At 36.3% G+C, this 25,852-nt stretch overlaps 1 protein-coding gene across 1 annotated transcript in view; it reads left to right on the top strand.

Moving 5' to 3' along the window:
- The window catches only part of LRRC7 (leucine rich repeat containing 7), a 538,317-nt gene that overhangs the window by 338,192 nt on the left and 174,273 nt on the right, over positions 1 to 25,852 (top strand). Inside the window, 1 exon segment of the mRNA XM_021096484.1 lies at positions 1,960 to 2,023. Coding sequence (XP_020952143.1) covers positions 1,960 to 2,023 — 64 coding nt within the window.

The following is a 25,852-nucleotide window of genomic DNA, read 5'->3' as shown; positions in this document are numbered from 1 at the left end:
TCTTTTGGGGGGAATCTTAGAGAGTTTGGACAGAGGTGAAAACATATAAAACCAAACCTCTGATCTATCCCAAACCCTATTCCATCCTGTCTTCTCCATTGATGAAGCTGCAGTTCAATTTCATTCTTCTAGTTGCTCAAACCAGAACACACTTTTAGTCACATTCAACTCTTTCTCTTACTCCCTATAGCCATTTCATTAGCAAAACATTTGATCTAATCTTAAATGTGTCGAGAATCCAACTACTTCTCACCACCTTCACTGCCACCAACCTGGCCAAACCATCATCACCTCTAATTTAGCCTATTCCATTAGCCTCCTGTTGGATCTCCCAGCTTCCAACTTGGTCCTCCTCAGCCTTTTTATAAGCCTGAAATCATAGATATCCTTCTAAAACAGTCACTTCAATATGCCTTTGATCAATACCTTTCATTGATCCTCCATCTTACTAAAAATCAAAGCCAAAGTCCCTGCGTTGAGCTATAATACCCCATGTTATCTAACTTCCCATTGTCATCTCCTTATCTCTCCTCTCTCTCACTTTGGTCACCTGGCATGTTTTCAAGCAAACCACGTGTCCCTGCTTTAGAGTCTAAGCACCAGCACATATCTTCATTTCCTTAAAGCATGAGCTCAAATTTCTTCTCAGAGAGACCTTACCTGATCACCCTAACAAAAATTGCAATCTTGTTATATTAATTATTTCTGTCTTCCTCTTCTGCTTAACTTTTCTCCATAGCACTTAAAACCTTGACTTATTTGGAATGTAAAGTCCTCTTGAGCAGGAATTTTTGCTTCTTTTTACCCAGTGTTATTTCCCAGACCCCATAAGATTGTCTAACATATAACCATCTTTCAGTAGCAGTTCCCAAGTGAAGAAAGAGTACACATTTATTTTTTTGCATTTCTGTGTGCCTGACAGAGCCTGGATATTACAGTAGTATTTCATTTGTTCCTTATAAAAACTCTTTGAGATAATTACTACATGGATTTAAAGATGAAGGAACTAATTTTTTTTTTTTTTTGAGTTAACAGTACCTGCAGAGTTTCTATAGAGTCAGGACTTGAAGACAGTATTATGGTTAGTGGGAAGATAAAAAACTTGAAAATCAGAAAAATGCTATATTTTCTTATATTGTAAGTTATACTGGAGAATGGTATGATAAATGTTGATTGTACATGACATATGCTTTGTACCTCTAATCTTTGGCACCAACTCTTATAAGGTTTGCAATTGTTCAAAACTGTAGCATCAATGCAAGCCAATATGTTTAGGAGACAATGAGACAAAAGTTAGAGGTAGGGGATTAAGAAGTACAAACTACTATGTATAAAATAAATAAGCTACAAGGATATATAGTACAGCACAGAGAATATAGCCAATGTTTTACAAAGCTGTAAAAGAAATATAACCTTTAAAAGTTATATCACTATGTTGTACATCTGAAACATATTATAAATCAACTATACCTCAATTTAAAAAAGAGAGAAAAAGGTTTGTCTATAACAGAGGTTCATTTAAGGAAGTGGAAAATGACAAGATTGATGATGAAATTGTGGCCGTATTATGGAATTTCAGAATACTTTGCTAAGAATTGGGTTTATCCATTGGTTCTTGTTCTCAAGTATGTGGGGTTTCTTAAAAATATGGATGTTGGAACCCCAACCTGGACCTCATACTGGTATAGATATATAACATGCTTCCCAGATTTTTGTTAAGCAGCCAGGCCTGTTCTCCAACCATAGACTGCATTTTGAAACACGGTAAGCCGTTAAAGTTTTTCAAGCAGCAGTTTGCATTTGTTATGGTATATTTGCAATTTACTGCTCCCTGAAAATTACCATGAATTCTGTGCACTATGAACCCAGGTAAATCTGATAAGAGAGGTAGGTAATATGTCTTTTGGAACAATGTGTCATGCACTGCCTCACAATAGTATTTTTCTCTGTCTGTTATAGGTCAATGCACAAACTGGGCCAGTTGGAAAGACTTGACCTAGGCAATAATGAATTCAGTGAGCTGGTAAGCAAATGCATTGTCTAATCTTGATAAATATACTCCAGGAGATTATTTCTTTTGCTCTGTCTTTGTAACCTCAGGTATTAAATCATCAAGTGCACATTTGCATTTGCTAAATATAAAAACAAAATAAAATCTGGAATTAAAGTGATTGTTTAACTATATACTAAGCCACAGAGAACTGGATAATATTGGATTAACTAGAAAGAAAGGGAGAGAAAGGGAATAGGCAGAGGCACATTGCCACTTTTGAGCACCAGCTGTGTCACCATGTTCAGTATGTTATATATGTTGCTTCATTTAATCCTGAATTACCATGTTAAGTTTATGGAAACGAGCTCTAAGTGGTCACTGACTCACAGAGCTTCTATATGGTTGAATGGGACTTAAGCCAAGACTTGATTAAGTCAAAGTCCATACCTTGAACACTTCTGCCTTGGAGGCTGCTTCAGGGCATAGCATAAGAGAAGTGGTCAATGGCCTTTTATTTCCAATTGTACTGCAAATGCCTTTCTAGTGAACATATTTTATGACTTCACTGCCAGCCAAATTGGCAGAATTTTAAATGCTCCTTTCAGACTTAAGTTTTCTTGAAATGTTCCTGAAGACCAAAATCTCAAACGCCTGTTTTATTCAGAAGTCTTCCACTTGAACATCTTCAAATTTCAAAAATCAATTTATCTAAAATGTATTTTAACCATTTTTAAATTAAAGCATTTAAATGAATAATCAGTTTTTATTTCCCAGCCATGTTGCTAGTTATGTGGCCTTGTACACATGACTTAACCTCTCTAAGCCTCATTTTCCTTTTCTATAAAATGTAGAGTGTAGTGATTCCTCCCTTCCAGCGCTTGTAGGAGAATTAAATGAGATAATGCATGGAAAAAAGTGATTCACAGTAAGTGCCAGTGTACAGGGGTAAGAGGGTGTAATTCACACTCCAACTTGAATGTACAAAGTTTATTTTACTTTGACCGTAACTACTTTGATCATTATTCCAGCATCTATCAGCTGTTGATTGAGGGTAAAAGCTGACTTCTATTCTTCTATGATCGGAAGTTAAATATAGTTTCAGAAGTTACATAGTCCCTTTAGGTTATTTTCACCTTCTTTGCATAGAAATTCTCTGTATCCTACCGGTCTTCCTCTGCTTGTGTCCTTTAGATGAAATTTGAGGAGCTCCCCAATAGCTTAGCAGTTGAGGACTTGGTGTTGCCACTGCCATGGCTTAAATTACTCCTGTGGCTTGGGTTTGATCTCTGGCCCAGGAGCTTCTCTATGCCACGAGTGCAGCCAAAAAGTAAAATAAAATAATAAAATAAAATAAAACCTCAAATTTCTTTTAAAAAAAAAAAGGAAAGAAAGAAAGAAAGAAAAAGAAAAAGGAAGGAGAAGAAGGATGAGTGCAAAGGAAGCTATATGCCTTTCTGATAAGAGGGAAAGGAACCCCCTGGCCTCAGGCTGATTTTCATCAGTGCTGGCTGCTGGGCTGAAGTCTGCAGCTGATATTGCCTCCTGTGTTAAATCTGCAGTTCTGAACCTGAAGTCAGTTCTTTGGGCTCGGGCAGTACTCCCTAGGGGCACTGGCCATCTCCCTCTTGCTGGCAATGCCATCACCTAGCCTCCACCCTGGTTTCTGTTGTGAAGGTGAAACTGCATAACTTGGATGGGATTCAGATCCAGCCAAGATTCAGATTGAGACTTGAAGCCATGAACTGGGATTCGAGTCCACAGTCCTCTAGTCAAAACCACCCAGCTGGTGTCAGGACTTTAGGACTTACTGAAACTCAGGTTCTTTATTTCACAGCACAGAAAGAAGTCAGTGAGAGACAAAGTGATAGGTAAGAAGTGGATTTGTTTAGGGAGATACACACTCTATAGAGTGTGGACAATCTCAAAAAGTGAGAGGCCCTAGAAAGACACATTCTATAGACAGAATGCAGTCCATCTCAAAAGTCAATCAAGGCCTCAAAATATGCAGTGGTGAGTTTTTATAGGCTGGGTAATTTCATAAGCTAACAAGTAGGAGGATTATTCCAACTATTTTGGAGAAGGGGCGGGGATTTCTAGGATTTGGGCCAGCACCCACTTTTGGCCTTTTAGGGCTGGCCTCAGAACTGTTATGGCACCTGCATGTGTGTTACTTAGCTAATGTATTACAATGAGCATATAATGAGGCTCAGGGTCTCCTGGAAATCAAATCTTTTGCCATCTTAGACCTAGTTGGTTCTAACAAGCTTATATCATGTCCTCAACAGCTTTATCACTTTTTAAGAGTTGGGCCCTGCCCCCTTCCCTCCTGTTTCAAAGGAACCTCATCAGCCATAACCTCAATAGTGGCCCCCTAGCCAGTCTATAGGATCTGAGAGTCCACGAGATAGACAAACAGAGAGGTGCAGAAAAAAATGAACTTTGGAGCTTTCCTCTGCCTGCTGCATTGCACTGCCAAGCTTGCTCTGCTTTGGATACCCCCAACACTGTTGGGGCAGCTCGCATGATGGCCTCAACCAGAGAGTAGGACAAGAGGGCCCCATACATAATTTTAAGCACCACTGGCATTTTTAAAGGAGATATTTATTTATTTGTTTGTTTATTTATTTATTTATTTTTGCATTTTAGGGCCACACCTGTGCGGCCTATAAAAGTTCCCAAGCTAGGGGTCACATTGAAACTGTAGCTGCCAGGCTATACCACAGTCACAGCAACATAGGATCTAAGCCACTTCTGTGACTTACACCACAGCTCACAGCAATGCCAGATCCTTAACCCACTGAGGAAGGCCAGGGATCGAACCTGTGTCCTCACGGATACTAGTTGGGCTCATTACTGCTGAGCCACAAAGGGAACTTCATAAAGGAGATATTTATTAACGTGGGTGAAGAGATTGGTTGAAGGTGGTGAATAACAGTGGCAAAACTAGTTTATACTGGTAGTTTTTAAATTGGTTCTTAAGAAGTTAGATCTGACCATGATTTCATGAAGAGATATAAATTGACCTAGTAGATGAAAGAACATGGAAAATGGATTCAGAGAACTGAAGCTTAACTCAACTCTGTCCCTGGCTAGATGGATACCTTTGGGTCTGTAGCTCAATCTCTATCCTCAACTTCGTCAATAAAATAAGGATATTGGAGTTCCCGTTGTGGCTTAGCAGTAATGAACCCAACTAGTATCCATAAGATGCAGGTTTGATTCCTGGCCTTGCTCAGTGGGTTAAGGATCCAGCGTGGCTGTGAGCTGTGGTGTAGGCTGCAGACACGGCTCAGATCCTGCATTGCTGTGGCTGTGGCTGTGGCATAGGCTGGCAGCGGCAGCTTCAGTTTGACCCCTAGCTCAGGAAACTCCACATGCCTCCGGCGTGATCCTTAAAAAAAAAAAAAGAAAAAAGAAAAAAAAGAATAAAAATAATGGTATAAATCCCATCTATCTCATAGAGTTTTTGAGAGAATTTCATAGAATTTTTGAGATAATCTATAATAAACACAGTGTATGTTTCAAGTAAATTTCAGTTCTGTCAGATATATAATTTTGCAAGCATTTGGTATGAATACTTTGTGAATCAATATTTTACTATAAATATTTGTATCAACAAAGGCTAATAGTGTGTAATTATTTTTTGAAAATATGCTTAGTAAAAATAACTTTTAAATATATATATTTTTTAACTTAAGCTAAATGATGTCTAAAAAAAAATCATCTGAGCAAAAACATTTTTTACTTTTGAACTCCCCAAATTTCATACTTGTCACAAAATATGTCCCTTAATTTTTTTTTGCATTTATACTTAGGTGCTTTATTTGCTAATACTCAGTTATTTGGCAGGGTGGAGAGGAAACTATAATTCTGGAACTCCACATTTCTAATGTTATTTACTTTTAAGCAAATATTTGACTTTTATTAACCATATATGTGTGTCTAACTGTTGTTTCTCTGACAGTAACAATTTTTAATGTGAAAATAAGAGAATTTGCTCTGATAAGAGGCCTCTAGAAACAATATCATATGGAGGAAAGGGAATTAAATTCCAATCTGTAGCTAGATATTGACACCTAAGAGATTAGTGTTAGAGATTCATTTTGTGTGGCATGGGAAAGAGACAGATGTGGAGAGATGACAATAAGTAAAAAAAAAAAATTATAGTGTGCATTCTATTTTTATATTAATGCATGACTATCAAATTCAAGCAATTAGATTCTTTACAGACATTGTAAGTCTTTAGCTTTCTTTGCAGCTGAATTAGGAATACTGTCAAATAGTAGCCACAAAATAGTGAAATAAAACTTGAATTTAGGAGTAAATAATAAAAATAAAGAGGCTTGAAATTTTATTATATCAAATTTTATATGCATAAAATAATATATGTAATATATGTAAAGTTACAAAGCACAATAAAATGTATCTAAACCTACCACCATATTCTTGTGAACTAGCACATCACTAGTAAGAGCTACCTGTATGCTCTTACTTAATTCTGCCTTATTCCCAGAGGTAACTACAATCCTGAATTTTATTTAACATTCTGTAATTTGCATGTGTCTCTAAATATCATATTGTTTCACTTTGTTTGTTCTCAAGCTTTCTAAAAATACGACTATATTACAACTTTATTTACCCTTTATTTTCTTCATGGGCAATCATTTTAACCTAATTTTTATTACATTGCTGCTATGAATATTCCTATTAGTGCACATGTGTAAGAGTTTTTCTAAGACATATGTTTGAAAGTGAAGGATTTCTTGGTCATAAGTTGTGTACATATTCAACTTGAAAAATAATGTTTTGTTTTCAAAATAGTTATACTCATTCATCGGCAATGTGTTAAGAGTTTCCAAGCTTCATGTCTTCATCTTCACCTGCTAGACTTTTATTTTTGCATCTCATTATGATCTTAATTTGCATATCTATGACTTCTAATGTGAATGAAATTTTTTTTGTAAGCTTGTGGCCATTTGTGTTTCCTCTTTTGTGAAATGCCTGTTTATGTATTTTTTGGCCATTTTTCCTCTTAGTTGTCTTGTAGATTTCCAGAGATCTTTTATACATTGTAGATATTAATCCCTTGTTGGTTATATGTACTATAGATACTTCCTCTGAGTCTCTACCAAATCTTTTTATTTTCTTCATAGTATCTTTTGATGACCAGAAGTTCTTAACAGTAATATAATAAAATGTGTAAGTTTTATGTCTAGCACATTTTGTGTCTTGCTTAAGAAGTTTGTAGCTCCTCAAAGTCAAATAGATCTTTTCATATGTTTTCTTCAAAAAAAAAATGACGGTTTCATTTATAAGCAAATTTATTTTCATCTTGGCATTTTTTGTATTGCGTATTTATTTTTTTCTTAACAGATAACCAGTTTTCCAAGCAACATTAAGTAGTCCTTACTTTTCACTTGAATATGAATGCCCCCTCTTAACAAAATATGATTTCTATATGTTCATAGGTTACTTTCTTCATTAATCATTTTACCCTCTTGGTACTAAGACCACACTGTCTTTTTTTTTTTTTTTTTTTCTTTTTTTTTTGTCTTTTTGCCATTTCTTGGGCCGCTCCCGCAGCATGTGGAGGTTCCCAGGCTAGGGGTCTAATCGGAGCTTTTGCTGCTGGCCTACGCCAGAGCCACAGCAATGCGGGATCTGAGCCACGTCTGCAACCTACACCACAGCTCACGGCAACGCTTGATCCTTAACCCACTGAGCAAGGCCAGGGATCAAACCCTCAACCTCATGGTTCCTGTTTGGATTCATTAACCACTGAGCCAAGATGGGAATCTCAAGACCACACTGTCTTAACACAAACATTAAATTTTTGAATCTGGTAAGACGTGTCTACAACATAGGCACCTGGACATTTTATTTTATTTTATTTTATTTATTTTTGCCTTTTTGCCTTTTCTAGAGCTGCATGCACAGCATATGGAGATTCCCAGGCTAGGGATCTAATCAGAGCTGCAGATACCAGCCTACACCAGAGACACAGCAATGAGGGATCCAAGCTGTGTCTGGGACCTACACCACAGCTCATAGCAACACTGAATCCTTAACCCACTGAGCAAGGCCAGGGATTGAACCTGCAACCTCATGGTTTCTAGTCAGATTCATTAACCACTGAGCCACAACAGGAACTCCTGGACATTTTAGACACCTGAATTTTAGAAGTATTTTTTGAGTTTTCTCACAAAGAAAAAACAGTGTTAGAATTTAATTAGAAATGCATTCTGTAAATCAATTTTGATTGGACAATGGAGAATTGATTTTTTGTGATACTTTTTTGACATCAAACATGACAATCTCCATTTTTTTGTCCATTTTAGTATCTTTAATGAAATTTTAGTTTCCTTCAAAGAAAGGTTTTGTCCATTTTCAGTTAGTTTATTCCTATGTGCCTTATCTTTTTGTTGTAGTTATAAGTGTAATTTTTCAAAAGTTATAGTATCCTACACCTGTTTTTTTGTTTTGTTTTGTTTTGTTTTGCAGGGATCTAGTAATAAATTTGATTTTTGGCTTTTTTACTTATATCTAGTTTCTTGCTAAACTTCATAATATGAATAATTTGTCTGTAGATTCTCTAGGTATTTTTGGTAGCTAATCAAATAATCTGTGAATAGTTGAAGAGAAGAAAATGTTGTTTATTCCTGATTTTAATGGAGGTGCATTTAATGTTTATCATTAAAATATTCTTTAGTACTAGTTTTAGATGGTTTTATTAGGTTCAGAACATACCTTCCTAGTTCTAATTTATCATGAAGAGATGTCAAACTATATAAAATGTTTTTTGCATTTATTGAAATAATATTTTTTCTCCTTTCATCTGTTAATGCTGTAAACTTATAGTTTCTCATGTGAAATCACCTTTGCATCTCTGAAGTAGATCGAGTATGATCATGATATAATGATGATCATGCCCTTCTGTATAAACTATATTCAGTTCAGTCCTGTGTGGGGTTTTTTATATCTATAATCATGCATAAGATTGGTACATATTATTCTCATATACTTTCTCTGTGGGTTCATGTTTTTCATCAGTTTTGGAAAATTAACAGTCTTTATATCCTCAAATGTAGCCTTTTACCTATATTTTCTGTTTCTCCTGCTGGAATTTGGATTAAATATGAATATGGCTATGACATCATAAGTGATTTTGAAAGACCATTTTATTAATTATTTTGTATTTGCTTTCTGGAAAAGTAATCAGACAAGGGGTAACTTTAAAATATTTATTTCATGTTCCTAAAAGTACTTCTGCCTCTCTACTAAACATTAGCCCACATTCAGTCTCCAGAGTTTATGGCATGACACTGAGATCACTTCAAGAGTATTTTCAACTCTTTGAGCTGTTTAATGTGTCAGTTACTGACAAATACTTCTAAACTACAGGCCACTCAAATTCTGGATTAAAGAACAAGACATGAATTTTTAAAAACCAAAACACCTAAACGACAGCAACAAAAATGTTTAAAAATGAAAAAAAATTTGCTATGATAAACATTTTTTAAACACATACAAAGATGGATTGAATGTAAGTTCAGAGAATTCATCAGGAAATGAGTATCATCATTTTAACTATCTAATATTCGAAACAGTATGTCAAGCCATAAAAGATTTCACAAATTTAGCCAGCCATGGACTGTATTAGAGGATTTATATTCCATAAAACTTCTTCATAGTAAAGCTTAAAAAGTGGTCTGTACTCTGAAAGTCACTGTTTTAAATGCTTAATTAGTAAGGCTATATATCACAGTAAGTAAGAATTTCTAATCTCAATATTCAAACTGAATTTGTTTCTATTGACTCTTTTCACTTTATTTCATAGAATCAAACAAAAAATTCAAATAGATAAATCAAATAAACAATGGAGACACTCTGAATGATATAACTGAGAAGAAATGCCAATTATATAGACTGTTTGGCTTTATAAATTATATGAATGTGCTTTCATAGAAATTTGAAACAGTTGAGCTCTGTTTTAACTTGTAATTTAAATTGATTAGAATTAAATTGGAGTTCCCGTAGTGGCACAGTGGTTAAAGAATCCAACTAGGAACCATGAGGTTGCAGGTTCAATCCCTGGCCTTGCTCAGTGGGTTAAGGATCAAGCGTTGCCGTGAGCTGTGGAATAGGTCGCAGATGTGGCTCAGATCCCGCGTTGCTGTGGCTCTGGCGTAGGCCAGCAGCAAAAGCTCCGATTAGACCCCTAGCCTGGGAACCTCCATATGCCACAGGAGTGGCCCTAGAAAAGGCATAAAGACAAAAAAAAAAAAAAAGAATTAAATTAAACTTCACCAAAAGCATAACAACCAATGACTTCAACTTCCTAGTTCACCCAAGGTGTGCTCATTTTTAATTACCTAGGATGCATTTGTACCTGAGGCAAGCATTATATTTACATATCCTTTATAAATAATTACAACATAGGTTTTCCACACCTACTAATAAAATTTTGTTAATTATTCTTCAAGTAAAGTTTATAAGAACAAAGTAATAAAAATGCAATTTTTCATCATCACCAGCCATCCAGCAACCACTGTTGCTGAAGTTTAGTGTCACTGCAGCGAGCAGTGTTGCTATTGAGATGCCAAAATTCCCAGGAAATATGTCCCTTCTTCCTCCTCTAACCTCCCAGGCTCTCTCAGTATAACCAGTTGTCAGTGCCTGATACAGAGCCACCTGTCAAAACAGAAACATTAACCTCAGAATTACAAAGGAGAACATTAGAAACATGGGCCACAGCTAAAAGGCAGTAGCTTAAACATTTAAAATAAAACAAGTGTTTACTTTTGCCAATTCAACTTTGACATCATTTTCTCCAGAAAGTTCTCCCTGCACCTAGTGGAGTATCAGGCTCCCAACTGGCACTTGATAAATATTTCAAATGAATGAATGAATCATTTGATTGTAAAAGTGAACACTTCAGTCAATTCTCATCATCAGAATCATGCCTACATAAATTGAAAATTTTTAATTCAAACTAGACAGTAATAGAGGTGGAGGAAATACTTTATCTGAAGAGCAATCATTCCATAATTAGGTATCCTTTGAGGAATCAACTGCAATTCACTTGAGACATACTTCTAAATGAGTTTCTCCATGAAACTTTAAAGTAAAACATTTAGAACTGTGACCAATAATTTTTTTTAAAAAGTATTTCCACTAACTCTGGAATTTGAAAGGAATCTTTGATGACTCATTCAATTAAAAAATATATATATCATATATGGAAATAATTATGGAAGCTTTTTTTAATAGGAGGATCAAACTAGGGTCTTCGCTTACATAAATGCAACATCTGTTAACCTAGGGCAATAATAAGCAATCTCCAATGTCACACAACAAATAAAAGAAAATTTTTTAAACTTATTTCTTGATTTTAAACTTTCCCTTTTTCTAGCGATAAAATATCTCTGTTTTCAAAGGAAGCAGTTTTTGCCCTCATTGCCATTTCTCATTGTTGCAATAAGACTGCACTATAAATGAAATTAATTAGCTCTGTTTTCCTTTCCATAAATAGATTTCTTCTAAGAATGCCATATATTCCAATGCAGTCAAGTGCCCTGGCGATTCTATCAAGATTTCAGCCAGAGAATTTAAAGAAAAAGAAATTATTTCTGACTGAATCCGGGTAAACTATGTTAAGTAAGAGATCAAATTTCTAATCAAGACTTTACAAAGAAAATAGGCATATTATACAATCACCAAGTAAAGCCATGAGAATATTCTTGAGTTGTGAATAGGGATTGTGAATCACCCCAAACCTAACAAAAAACATTTAAAGTAATCAAATTCAAAATATATCTTCTTCACTTATATGCTGAAATAATATCTGGATGTGTTATCTAAATGAAATTTATAAAAATATTTATTCAGTTTTAGCTTTCACAGCAAACCAAAACTAGAGGGCAATGAAAGTGCTAAGGAGGACAGTAAGGGTTATGGAGAGAGCAAGAGAGTGGATGTGAGTGGATGTGGGGGTCTGGGTATGTGTGTTTGCATGAATGAAGAGTTTAGTTCTAATTAGGGTGGACAAGGAAGCTTCACTCGGTAGATGACACTTTAGTAAAAATCTAAAGAAGCTGAGAGAGTGAACCATGTTAATACCTAGGTGAAAGCGGGAACAGGAAGTATGAACACCTGAGATGAGAACAAGCCTGCCTTGTGGACAGCAAGAAGACTAGCATACCTGGAGTAGCAGAAGTGAAAAAAGTAGGTGATAAGCTAATTGAGGAAGCTGAGAGGTGGCTGCACAGGGAGAGGTAGAATCCTATAAGACGTTTGAAGGATTTTGGCTTTTATTCTGAGTAAGATGCTTTTGAACAAGTAGAACCCATGGTCTGCCTTACATTGTTACATTGTATTACATTAGGTTACAGAAAGTTAAGTTACTTATACTACATTACATTATATTACCAGAATCATTTTGACTATTATGCCCAGAATAAAGGGCAAGGTGGAATCAAAGAGACCAGTTAAGAAGTTATTGCAATAGTATAGGTAAGAAATGGTAGTGCCCTGGATTGGGGTAATAGTAGCATTGGAAGTGTTAAGGAGTTTTCTCGGTAGATCTTCTTGTCTTTTCTTTTCTTTCTTTTTTGTCCATGACCTTGGCATATGGAAGTTTTTGGGTCGGGATCAAACCTGTACCACAGTAGTGATATGAGCCATAGCAGTGACAACACCAGATCCTTAATCCACTGAGCAACCAGGGAACTTCTCTAGATAAATTTTAAAAAAATAGCCAGAAGATCTGAACATGTAAAATTAGGGACCCCTTCTTTCAAAAATAATACAAGGAGTTCCCATCATGGCTCAATGGTTAACAAATCCAACTAGGAACCATGAGGTTGTGGGTTCAATCCCTGGCCTCGCTCAGTGGGTTAAGGATCCGGCATTGCCTGAGCTGTGGTGTAGGTCACAGATGTGGCTTGGATCCTGCTTTGCTGTGGCTCCAGCATAGGCCGGTGACTGCAGCTCCAATTAGACCCCTAGCCTAGGAACCTCCATATGCCGTGGGTGTGGAAAAAAAAAAAATACAAAATTAGGAACACATGATCAAATACAAAAGTGAGTATTTCCTTAAGATGAGTAAACTATGAATTTTAAATTACAAATTAAATAGGATACAATTTTGAAAAGCTGAAAAATATCATAAACATCATTAAATCCAAAAAAACAGCATAATAGCACACATCTCTGCTACTCATTTTTCCCCTTATATGTTGGCTTCATGCTCTTTGACAGTCTTTTCACATGACAAATACTTTGTAATATAATTTTCTATGGCAATAATAAAAAAATTATCCAGGCTTTCCTTTACCATGGTTTTTACTACTGATAATTTGGAAACTTTTTTTTTTTCCCCCACTGTACAGCAAGGGGATCAAGTTATCCTTACATGTATACATTACAATTACATTTTTTCCCCCACCCTTTCTTCTGTTGTAACATGAGTATCTAGACAAAGTTCTCAATGCTACTCAGCAGGATCTCCTTGTAAATCTATTCTAAATTGTGTCTGATAAGCCCAAGCTCCCGGTCCCTCCCACTCCCTCCCCCTCCCATCAGGCAGCCACAAGTCTCTTCTCCAAGTCCATGATTTTCTTTTCTGAGGAGATGTTCATTTGTGCTGGATATTAGATTCCAGTTATAAGTGATATCATATAGCATTTGTCTTTGTCTTTCTGGCTCATTTCACTCAGGATGAGATTCTCTAGTTCCATCCATGTTGCTGCAAATGGCATTATGTCATTCTTTTTTATGGCTGAGTAGTATTCCATTGTGTATATATACCACCTCTTCCAAATCCAATCATCTGTCGATGGACATTTGGATTGTTTCCATGTCCTGGCTATTATGAATAGTGCTGCAATGAACATGTGGGTGCATGTGTCTCTTTTAAGTAGAGTTTTGTCCAGATAGATGCCCAAGAGTGAGATTGCAGGGTCATATGGAAGTTCTATGTATAGATTTCTAAGGTATCTCCAAACTGTTCTCCATAGTGGCTGTACCAGTTTACATTCCCACCAGCAGTGCAGGAGGGTTCCCTTTTCTCCACAGCCCCTCCAGCACTTGTTATTTGTGGACTTATTAATGATGGCCATTCTGACTGGTGTGAGGTGGTATCTCATGGTAGTTTTGATTTGCATTTCTCTTATAATCAGTGATGTTGAGCATTTTTTTGGAAACTTTTTTTTATCTTTACAAATTTTCATTGATATGCTTGTAAAATTTTAGGATTGTTAGATTTGAGAAAACCTCTGGCTCCCTACATTTAAAGCCTTGTTTCTCCTCCCCTATCTAGATGCTGTGGTGCTAAGAACCAAAGGACATATCATGTACCAATACTTTCCCTGAACCTATACCTTCAGGTCATGACTGTCAAGGGAGTTGGCATAATGGACAAGAGGAGTATTTCTGAAAGTCATTTCTACTCTAGATGGCTAACAAGAAGTTAACTATAGGCAGGCATGATTGCAACCATATAAATATATTCAGTTAAACCTGTATTAAATGTATTCCTATGCAATTTCCTTTTATCTATCTCCCCAAAATCCCTGTAGCCATTCCATGGCAACATAATGAGGGTCAGGATAAAATTGTAGTTAACAAGATTTTACTTTTACCCAGCATTTCAGGCTTTGGCACAGATCTGTATTCCTTTCTTATTGCTGATCTGTAACAAATGACGACAGATTTAGGGGCTCAAAACAATACAAATTTATTATCTTTCGGTCCTGGAGGTCAGAAGTCCTCAAATCTAAGAAGTGTCCTCAGGGCTTTGACCCTTCCAGAGGATTCATGAGAGTATCTGTTCCTTGCCTTTTCCAGCTCCTAGAGGCTACCTCCATTCCTTGGCTAGTAGTCCCTTTCTCATACTACTTCAATCTCTTTATCTGTCATTTATGTCTCCTACTCTGATTCCACTTCCATCATCAATCTGTTTCTCTGTCTTTTCCAACTCCCCAGCATCTCTCACATAAGGACTTTTGTGATATGTTGGGGTCACTGAGATAATCCAGGATAATCTCTTTAAAATGTTTGACTTAATCATATCTGCCAATTATCTTTTACCCTATAAGGTAATATATTCACAGGCTCAGGGTATTAAAACATGTACATCTTTGTAAATCCATCGTTCAACCAGTAGTCAGGTCTCTGTTCCCTCAAATTCATGTCTAACCACGTGAAAGTGTACCCACCTCAATCTGAGTTCTCTAAAATTCTCAGTCATTACAAAATCAACTCAAGAACAGATCTCATTTAATCTCATCAGCTTAAAAGTCCCAAATTTCATCAACTAAAACATCTAGGTTTGGCCTGGGAAAGGTGCTGGGTATAATCTATCCTGTGGCTAAATCCCTCTCCACCTGTAAAACTAGAAAACAGCCAGTCTGCTTCCAAAATATGATTGTGTAACAGGCAGAGGGTAACAGTTATAGACACTCCCAAAAAGACACTGCAAAAAGAGGAGGGTGGGGAATGGAAGGACAGACGTAGTCTACACTCAAAACCAATTTCAAAATGCACCCCAGCAAACTTCACGAAGTTTCATGGCCTGGGAATAACCTCTGTAGCTCAAGAGTCATTGTTCTGTGCCTATGGCTTTACCCTCTGCATCATTCTTACTTTTCCAGGAAGGAAAGCATGGTTTTGCAGCTAAGTATATTTATCAGCCTGTTTCCTTCCTGTAGAATTTTAGGAGTCTGACAGTCTCTCATTTCATCCTCTCTCTCCCTGTTTCTTCCAGTCCATGCAGGCAGCGTTTCTGTTGCTACAATGGTCTAACGAGCTTTGTGTATCTCCAATTTGTTTCTTGAAGATTTCTTGATTATATAAGAGGTTCCTCACAGATCTTTCCTGGGTAATCCCATCTCTATTCTCGGCTTCCTCTAAAATGTCTAACACGTTCCAGAGATCCCTGCTTAAGCAGTTAGAACTTTCTGTGAATAAATGAATACTTTGACCCTGAATCCTTACAAGGCATTAGCAAAGTTTGCCCTGGCACACCTTGACTTTATTTCCAGAGCACACTTTCCTGGCTGTGAATCTCTTAATGTTAGCCTGTTTTGTAGTCTGAATAGGATGAGCATTTCCCAAGCCAAGTCCTGGTTTATTTTCCTTAATAGTTCTTTGAATTTACTCTTTCCTCTTGTGTTTTGTCACAATCAGCAAGTAGAAATCAAGCCACACCATAAAAATTTTGCTTGGAAATCTCTCCAGCTAAATATCTAATTTACCTCTTACAAATTATGCTTTTTAGGAGTTCCCATCTTAGTGCAGCAGAAACGAATCCAACTAGGAACCATGAGGTTGCAGGTTCGATCCCTGGCCTCGCTCAGTGGGTTAGGGATCTGGCGTTGCTGTGAGCTGTGGCGTAGGTCACAGACGCAGCTCGGATCTGGTGTTGCTGTGGCTCTAGCATAGGTCAGCAGCTACAGTTCCGATTAGACCCCTAGCCTGGGAACCTCCATGTGCTGCGGATATGGCCCTATAAAAACAAAAGACAAAAAAAAATTTTTTTTTTAATTATGGTTTTCACATAATTGTATCAGACATTTCGGCTACTATAGAAAAAAGATCCCCTTTACTCATTTTTCCATGTTAACATGTAGCTTATTTCCTTCTGAGCCCTCGTTAGCAGTGCCCTTAGAGTCCATATTACTATGAGAATTCTTTTCATGATAATTTAGGTATTGTCTAAGAAGATAAAGAGTGTTCTTATCATGCCCTTCACTTCCTTCTGAGTCCTCAATAGCAGAGATTCATTGTCATCCATATTTCTACTATGTTCAAGGCAATCTAGGCTTTTTCTGTCATAAACTTTTAGCTAGGCTTTTTGTAGCTTCTGTTTACCACCCAATTCCAAAGCCACTTCTGAAGTTTTAGTATTTGTTACAGCAGTAACCCACTTCCAAGTTCCAAAATACAAGGCCTATTGTTGAACTGTAACAAATTATGGACAAATTTGGTATATGTGTTAAAATAACACATATAACACAACACAATATTATTTTAAAGTTCTGTACGTGTCCTCATGGTTGTATTCCTTCCGAAGTCTCTAGAGAAATATCCATTTTCTCTTTCCCCAAGTTCTAAAAGCCACTTACATTCCTCAGCTCATGGCCCCTTCTTTGCATCACTTTAAGCCTCTTCTGTCGTCACATCTCCCACTCTGCCTTCCCTCACCTTCCTATCTCTCTCTTATAAGGACACTTGTGATTGCATTGGGCCACTCAGATAATCTCTCCATCTCAAGATCCCTAAATTAATCATATCTGTAAAGTTTCCTTTTCCATATAAGGTAATATATTCACAGGTCCCAGCGAGTAGGATTTGCACATCTGTGGGGAACTATTCTTCACCCTACCACACTACCCAGGAGAATTTAAAGTGTATGTCCACACCACTTACGGTTTCCAAAGGAGACAGGGTGCGGGGTAGGGGAATGTACTGCGGGTTTGGGATAGACGTGCTGTAAAATTTGGTTGTGATGATTGTTGTACACCTATTAATGTAGTAAAATTCATTAAGTAATTAAAAAAAATAAAGTATATGTCCACACAAAAAACTTGCACAAGAATATTCATAGCAGCATATTCATAATAGCCCAAAAAATGGAAAAAAATTAAAGTGTCCATTAACTAATAAATGGATAAACATGATGCAGAATGTCCATATGATGGAATATATTTGGCAATAACAAAGTATTGAGGACTGATATAGATGAACCTTGAAAACATCATGCTAAATGAAAGAACCTAGAAACAAAAGGTCATGTATTACATGATTACTGACCAGAGTAGACAAATTCACAGTTACAGAAAGTAGATTAATAGTTTCCATTATATTAGTAGTTTCCTCCCTAGTAGTATCTAGGGAGGAGGGAAGATTGGAGAGAATGAGTATGGTTTTTTGGAGGGAGGCAGGTGATGAAAATTCTCTACAATTATATAGTTACAGTGGATACACAACTTTGTAAGTATTGTAAAAATCAATCAACTCTACATTCTGAAAGGATAATACTTATGGTATGTGAATTGTTTTCTTTTTATCTTAAAAAAGATTTGTGTAAATTGCACAAAAACATATGGCCATGTGAACACTTTGTCAGGCTGCCTCACAGGATCTAAAAAAACATTCATGATAGTGATTACATAGAATCTTTAGATCACTTTGGGTAGTGTGGACTTTTTTTTTTCCCCTTTTCAGGGCCGCATCTTCAGCATATGGAGGTTCCCAGGCTAGGGGTCAAGTCAGAGCTGCAGCTGCTAGTCTACACCACAGCCATATCAACACGGGATCCGAGTCACATCTGCAACCTACACCACAGTTCACGGCAACACCGGATTCTTAACCCACTAAGCCAGGGATGGAACCTGAATCCTCATGGATACTAGTCAGGTTTGTTACCACTGAGCCATGACAGGAACTCCAACATTTTTAAAATATTGTGTCTTGTAATCCATAAACATGGGGTGACTCTCCATTTATTTATATCTTCTTCAATTTCTTTCATCAAAGTTCTATAGTTCTCAGTAAACAAGTATTTCACTACCTTGGTTAAATTTATTTGTAAGTATTTTATTCACTTTGATTCTATTGTAAATGAAATTATTTTCTTGATTTCCTTTTCAGATACTTTTATGACAGTATATAGAAATGCAACTTATTTTTGAATGTTGATTTTGTATCCTACCACGGTACCAAATTTTTTGGTTGGTTCTAACAATTTTTGGAGGAGTCTTTAGGGTTTTATACCTGCAAAACCATGTTTTGCAGAGAACAGAGAACAGAGATAGTTTTACCTCTGAGAGTAGACATAATTTTACCTCTTCCTTTCTGATTTGGATGCATTTTGTATCTTTTTCTTGCCCAATTATTCTGGCTGGGACTTCCAGGACTATGTTGAAGAGAAATGGTGAAAGTGGACATCCTTGCTTTGTTTCTGGTCTTAGAAGAAAAGCTTCAAGTTTTTCACTGTTGAGTATAATGTTAGCTGTGGACTTTTCACATTTGGCATTTATTACATTGAGGTGCTTCCTTTTATTTCTAGTTCCTTATGTGTTTCTGTCATGAAAGGATGTTGATTCTGCATCTAGAGACAAGCATGTATTTTACCCTTCATTCAGTTGTGTATCAACTCATTGATTAATTTTCATGTGTTGAAACTTTCCTGCCTCATCAGGATGAATCCCACATGGTCATGGCAAATGATCTCTTTAGTGTGCTCTTACATTCAGTTTGCTAGGATTTCGTTGGAAATTTTTTCATCTATGTTTATAGGGATTGTGTTCCATAGTTGGTTTTTTGTTTGTTTGTTTGCTTGCTTGCTTGCTTCTGTAGTATCTTTGCCTGATTTTAGTATCAAAGTAATGCTGACCTCATAAAATGAGTTTGTGTGTGTTCCCTCCTCTTCAATTTTTTGTAGAGCTTGAAAAATATTGGCTTAAATTCTTCTATAAATATTTGATAGAATTAGTCAGTAAAACCATCTGGCCCTGATTGTTTTGTTGTTGGTCTTGGGAGATTTTTGATTATTGATTCAATTTCTTTGTTATTGGTCTATCCAGGTTTTAATTCAATCTTGGTAGGTATATATTTCTAGGAATTTATACATTTCTCCTAAGTTTTCCAATTTGGTGGTACATGATTCTTTGTAGTAATCTCTTGTGCTCTTTTTTTTTTTTTTTTTTTTTTTTAATCTTTTTGGCTCTCCTAGGGCTGCACCCATGGCTGGCGTATGGAGGTTCCCAGGCTAGGGGTCTAATTGGAGCTGTAGCCACCAGCCTCCACCAGAGCCACAGCAACACAGGATCGAAGCCGCATCTGCAACCTACACCACAGCTCATGGCAACGCCAGATCCTTAACCCACTGAGAGAGGCCAGGTATCAAACCTGCAACCTCATGGTTCTTTGTCAGATTTGTTAACCACTGAGCCACGATGGAAACACCAATCTTTTTTTTTTTTTTAATTTCTGTAACATCAGTTTTAATGTTTCCTTTTATATTTCTGAGAGTATTTGTTTGAATTTTCTCTTTTTTCTTAGTTTAGTCAAATATATGTCAACTTTATATCTTTTCAGAAAAAACTTTTAGTTTCATTAATTTTCATTGATTTTTTCTATCATTTTTATATTCCTTATTTCATTTAATTCTGCCCGAATTTTTATTATTCCTTCCTCTGCTAACTTTGGGCTTCATTTATTCTTTCTTTTCTAGTTCCTTGAGGTATAAAGTTAGGTTGTTTATTTGAGATCTTTCTTTTTTTTGACATAGGGTTTTTATCAGTATAATCTTCCCTTTTAGTGCTGCTTTTGCTGCACCACACTGAGTTTTTGATATGTTACATTTTCATTTTTGTTTCCAGATATTTTCTAGTTTCATTTTAATGTCTTTCTGGACCCTTTGGTTGCTCAAGAGTGTGTTATTTAATTTCCACATATTCGTGAACTTTACAGCCTTTCTTCTGCTATTAATTTGTAGTTTCCCTCCATGTGGTCAGAAAATATACTTGGTAATATAATTGTTATTAGTTCAATCTTAAACTTTTTAAGACTTGTTTCATCATCTAATATGTACCCTATCCCCAAAAATGTTTCATATGTGCTTAAGAAGAATGTAGATTCTGCTGCTGTTGGAAGAAATGCTCTGTGTATGTCTGCTGGGTCCATTTGATCTGTGGTGTTTGTTGTTAGGGTCCTCTGCTTCCTTGATCTTCTGTATGACTGTGCTATCCATTAGTGAAACTGGGGTTTTATAGTCCCCTATGACTATTATGTTCCTGTTTATTCTTATATTAAGTTCTTTCAATGTTTTCCCTTCTTTTTTTTTTTTTTTTTTTTTTTGTCTTTTTGCTATTTCTTGGGCTGCTCCCATGGCATATGGAGGTTCCCAGGCTAGGGGTCCAATCGGAGCTGTAGCCACCAGCCCAGGCCAGAGCCACAGCAATGTGGGATCCGAGCCGCGTCTGCAACCTACACCACAGCTCACGGCAACGCCGGATCCTTAACCCACTGAGCAAGGGCAGGGACCGAACCCGCAACCTCATGGTTCCTAGTCGGATTCGCTAACCACTGCGCCACGACGGGAACTCCCAATATTTTCTTTATACATTTGGATTCTTTAATATTGGGTGCCTATATATATTTGTGTTATAAATATTATATCTTAATGAATTGACTCTTTTATCACAATTTCCTTCTTTGTCTCTTAACAGCATTTAATTTAAAGTCTATCTGATATAAGTGTGGGACCCCGTTCTCTTTCGTTACCATTTGCATGGAATATCTTTTCCCCTCTTTTTACTTCAGCCTATGTGTGTCTTTAAATCTAAAGTGAATCTCTTGGAGTTCCTGTAGTGGCGCAGCAGAAATGAATCTGACTAGGAACCATGAGGTTGCGGGTTTGATTTCGGGGCCTCGATCAGTGGGTTAAGGATCCAGCCATGAGCTGTGGTGTAGGTTGCAGGCGAGGCTCAGATCCATTTTTTGTCTGCTTTGTCTTATTTCTCACTGTTTTCCTTTCTGTTTCGTTGATTTTTTTTGTAGTGACATGTTTTGATTCCTTTTTTTGCTTTCCCCTTTTCATATCTTCTATCAATAGCTTTTTTATTTTGTTTTTACCATGGGACTTACATAAAACATCTTATATGAACTTACTTTAAGCTAAAAATAACTTGAATTGTATACAAAAACTACACTTTTACTTCTCCCTCCCCACACTTTGTTACTGCTGTCATAAATTACATTTTTAATATTATGTGTCCATTAATTTATTTTTAGTTATAACTTCTTATACGTTTGTCTTTTAACTTCTATAGCATAATTAACTGTGATTTATACAGAATTATAGTACTTTGCATTATTACAGAATTATAGTACTATTATTACAGAATTATAGTACTTTGCATTTACCTATATATTTATGTTTATGAGCAAGCTTATGCTTTTGCATGTTTTAGCGCTCTTGTTCAGCATTTCAAATTGGACTCTTCATTTCAAATTGGACTCTTTTAAAGACTCCTTATAAGGCAGATGTTGAAACTCTCTCAGCTTTTGTTTTTCTTTTTTGGGGGGTGGGGGGAGGAGGGAAGTTATTTGAAAAGCCATTATTTCATCTTCATTTTTGAAGTACAGTTTTTTGTCATATATAGTATTTTTGGTTGGAAGTTTTTTTCTTCTTGTACTTGCAGTATACCATCACACACTATTCTGTCTTGCAAGGTTTTTGCTGAGAAATCTGCTGATAGTGTTATGGGAGTTCCCTTGCATGAAATAGTCATGTCTCTGTCGTTTTCAAAATTCTATCTTTGCCTTTGGCTTTTGACACTTTGATTATAAGGTGTCTGGATATTGGTTTCTTTGAGTTCATCCTTTTTAGAAATCTAAAGGCTTCTTTAATTTGAATGTCCACTTCCTTCCTCAGATTTGGAGAGTTTGGGGCCATTATTTCTTTAAATATAAAGCTTTCTGCCTTTGTCTCTCTCTTCTTTTGGAATTTTCATAATGCATGTACTGATACATTTTATGGTATCCTATAAGTCCCTTGAGCTTTCTTCACTCTTTTTCATTCTTTTTCCTTTTTTTCATCTGGTTGGGTAATTTCAAATGTCTCATCTTTTCTTCTGCTTGATCACATCTGCTGTTGAACACTCCTAGTGAATTTTCCAGTTCAGCTATGGTATTTTTCAGCTCCAAATGTTCTGGGTTTTTTTTTAAAAAAAAAAAAAAAAAAAAAGATTTTTTTTTTAACTCATTTTTTTCATGTATTATTTTCCTAAGTTTATTAAGCATTTTTATGATGGTTATTTTGATAATTCATATGTCTTTATTTCTTTGGTGTTGGTTTTGGAGATTTATTTTGTTTCTCTTTTTGGGCCATGTTTCCCTGTTTATTAATGTTCTGTGATACTTTTGTTTTGGTGTCAGCACATTTGAAAAAATTTCCAACTTTGTATAAGAGAAGACCTGAACTAACCAATCCATCTAGAGATTCTGGTGACAAGAGATATAGTTTTAAAGGGAAATATCAGCTTTATTCTGGAAATCTTAAGGTTTTTAAATTGTATGCTTTATTATTCCCATATTATCTTAATGTTCCCACAACTGGAAATCTTACATTTGAGTTGCCTATTATCTATCCAAATGGAGATGTGAAAAGGGTTGTTAACTATGAGTCTGGGCAGAAGTTCAAGCCAGATAAATATGTTTAAGAAACATCAGCCTAAACATACAGTTTAAAACTATGAAGTCAGATGTCATTACCAAAAGAAATAGTATAAACAAAACGTAATAGCTACAATTTATATAGACTCTAATTGTGTACAATGGATAAAACTAGGGTCACCCTGTTAAAATGAGAGAGAGGTGTCATACCCAGTCTTCTCCTACTTCTTAGAGCTCCACAGAACATAATTCTATAGTCTATATGAATAGGCTCAATTAACAACTGGGTCTATTGTGGAAGGCAGAATTCTAAGATGGTCCCCATGATCTGCACCCTCTCAGTTTTTCAATCAGACACCAATATAAGTACTACTGTGACATGATTTTGCAGATGTAATAAAATTCCAAAATCAGCCTTAAATAAAGGGATTATCCTGGGTGAATCTGACCTAATTAGGTTATCCTTTGAAAGGGAATGGGCTCTTCTTAATTTAAGAGATTGAAAGTGTGAGGGGGCTCATGGAAGGAGCCATATTTCAAGGAATAAGGAGTGTCTAGACCTGAGAGTGACCCTAGCAAGGCAACAGCTGACAGCAAGCAAAGAAACATGGACCTTCTTCATACAATGCCCAATAACCGAATCCTGCCATGTTTGCATGAGTTTGCGAGAGGATGCCAAGTTCCACAAGGTAATGAAGTCTAGCTAGTACCACAATTTCAGCCTTTTGAGACCCTAAGTGGAGAACACAACTATATGATGCCCTGTCTTCTGACCTACAGAACTGTGAACTACTAAATGAGTGTTGATTTAAGCACCTAGGTTTTCAGAATTGTGATGCAGCATTATATTTTATTCATGGTTCTTGCAGAAATTACAACACGGGTAATTGAAAGGATTTGTAAGACTCCACAGAGCATTCTCACATAAGATTTCCAATAAAGGCAAATTATACTGTAAAGCAGTAGAAAGAGAATGCAGGCAAATACATGGGGCCCAAGAGCCTTCCAAGTACAGCTTCCCAAAGTCCTTATTATTAACACAAGGACATGCTTCATCTCTGGATAAAACCACCAAGATTTGTATGATGAATCTTAGTTTCATGAGGGCTCCCTAAAAGTCTCCAGTGGCACCTTTCATGCCCTTCTGTACACATGGCCAATGCAGGCTGTTTGACTGGTGATGGCAAGGTATAAGCCCCAATAAACAAATCCACCAGGAGAGTTCCAAACTTTAGTGCATTATAAATTGTTAATTAGCCCACAACCTTTATCTCAGTTGAGAGTCCATGCCAGACTTTTAGGCTTCTCCAAGAAAGGCACAGTACTGAACCACTCCAACTATAAAATAATTCTATCTCATAGAATTAAGTTCTATTTCCCTTCCCCTACTTTCCTGCCCCTAAACAGGGTCCTTAAGCAGGATACTACAAATTGGCCCTGGTGGGTGAGCAAGCAGGTAGACAAAAAAGCAGATATCATTTGGGGCCTTCAGGAAAGATGGACGGCAGCAGAGGGCCCTTCTTTAGGTGACAAATCTCTAGGTCACAGTCTGCTATCCATGCCTGGATAATCAAATGCTATGGTCAGCTACCTATCATGAGGTACTCTGGTTGAGACCTACAATCAGCAGAGGGCGCCTCAACATACCATCTCTTCTGGTCATTGTTAGGGGTTTTCTAGGGGCTAAAGCTGTACTTCACTGTAAGATGTGGAAGAAGAATTACTAATAAGGATAAATACATAGTAGAACTTCATTGCTGTTTTTGTTATGCCAACCTAAAATTAGCTGGAATACTGCCTCCTTCTCTACTTGACCATACCATGCATATTAGAAGTCAATGGGACAGATCTTTAATGAGCAGTCTCAAATAGTGAAATAATTCTAAGTACTAATCCTGACTATCTAGAAGTCCTTCATTTATTCCTTATGGACTAATATGTTTTGCTCTCAGCCTGCACTATTCCATGTCTGGAAGTGTTCCTAGTTTAAAATGTTCAATTGTTTATACTACTCTTTAGTTATAAAAGTGATGGTAATATAGAAGTTAAAAAGAGAAAAATCCCCCTTAGCATCCTTCAAGTCTAGGGATAGGCACATTTAATGTCTGGCATACCACATTTTTTTCTATGCATTTACAAACGTGCGTATGCATTTTTTTTCACTTAAGAATTTATCATGGGCATTGTACATTTTTTTTATTCTCTTTAAAAAGTTGTATGTAGTTCCCTACAATGGGTGTCACATTGTTTATTTAATCTATAAGCCATTGATGGACATGAATATTGTTTCCAATATTTTGCTATTTTAATGATGCAATGACCAAGTTTTTACATACCAATGCACATATTTGCAAAGAATAGCTTCTTAGAGTAGAAATTCTGGAACACTGGCTATGCGTATTTCATTTTAATAGATGCTGCAAGTTTTCCCTCTCAAAGGCAGTACTAATTTACACAAACTTTCAAAACACATTAGATAAACCAAGCAATTCTGACTTCCCAGAGGGACCATTTTGGTTTATATTAAGTCGTAGGTGATTAGCATTACATTTTTAAATATAATTGAATCTGCTTTGTCTCTTCTACAAGATTCTCTATTTCTGGTTACTTAGTTTTACCATTTTCTGTTTATTAGCAGCAGCATAGTTTCCCTTTTATTTGTTTTTAGTTTAGTTT

This window comes from Sus scrofa, chromosome 6, assembly GCF_000003025.6.
Source record: "Sus scrofa isolate TJ Tabasco breed Duroc chromosome 6, Sscrofa11.1, whole genome shotgun sequence".
Lineage (NCBI taxonomy): Eukaryota > Metazoa > Chordata > Mammalia > Artiodactyla > Suidae > Sus > Sus scrofa.
The sequence above is the reverse complement of the archived record's forward strand: the minus strand, read 5'-3'. Positions and strand labels throughout refer to the sequence as shown.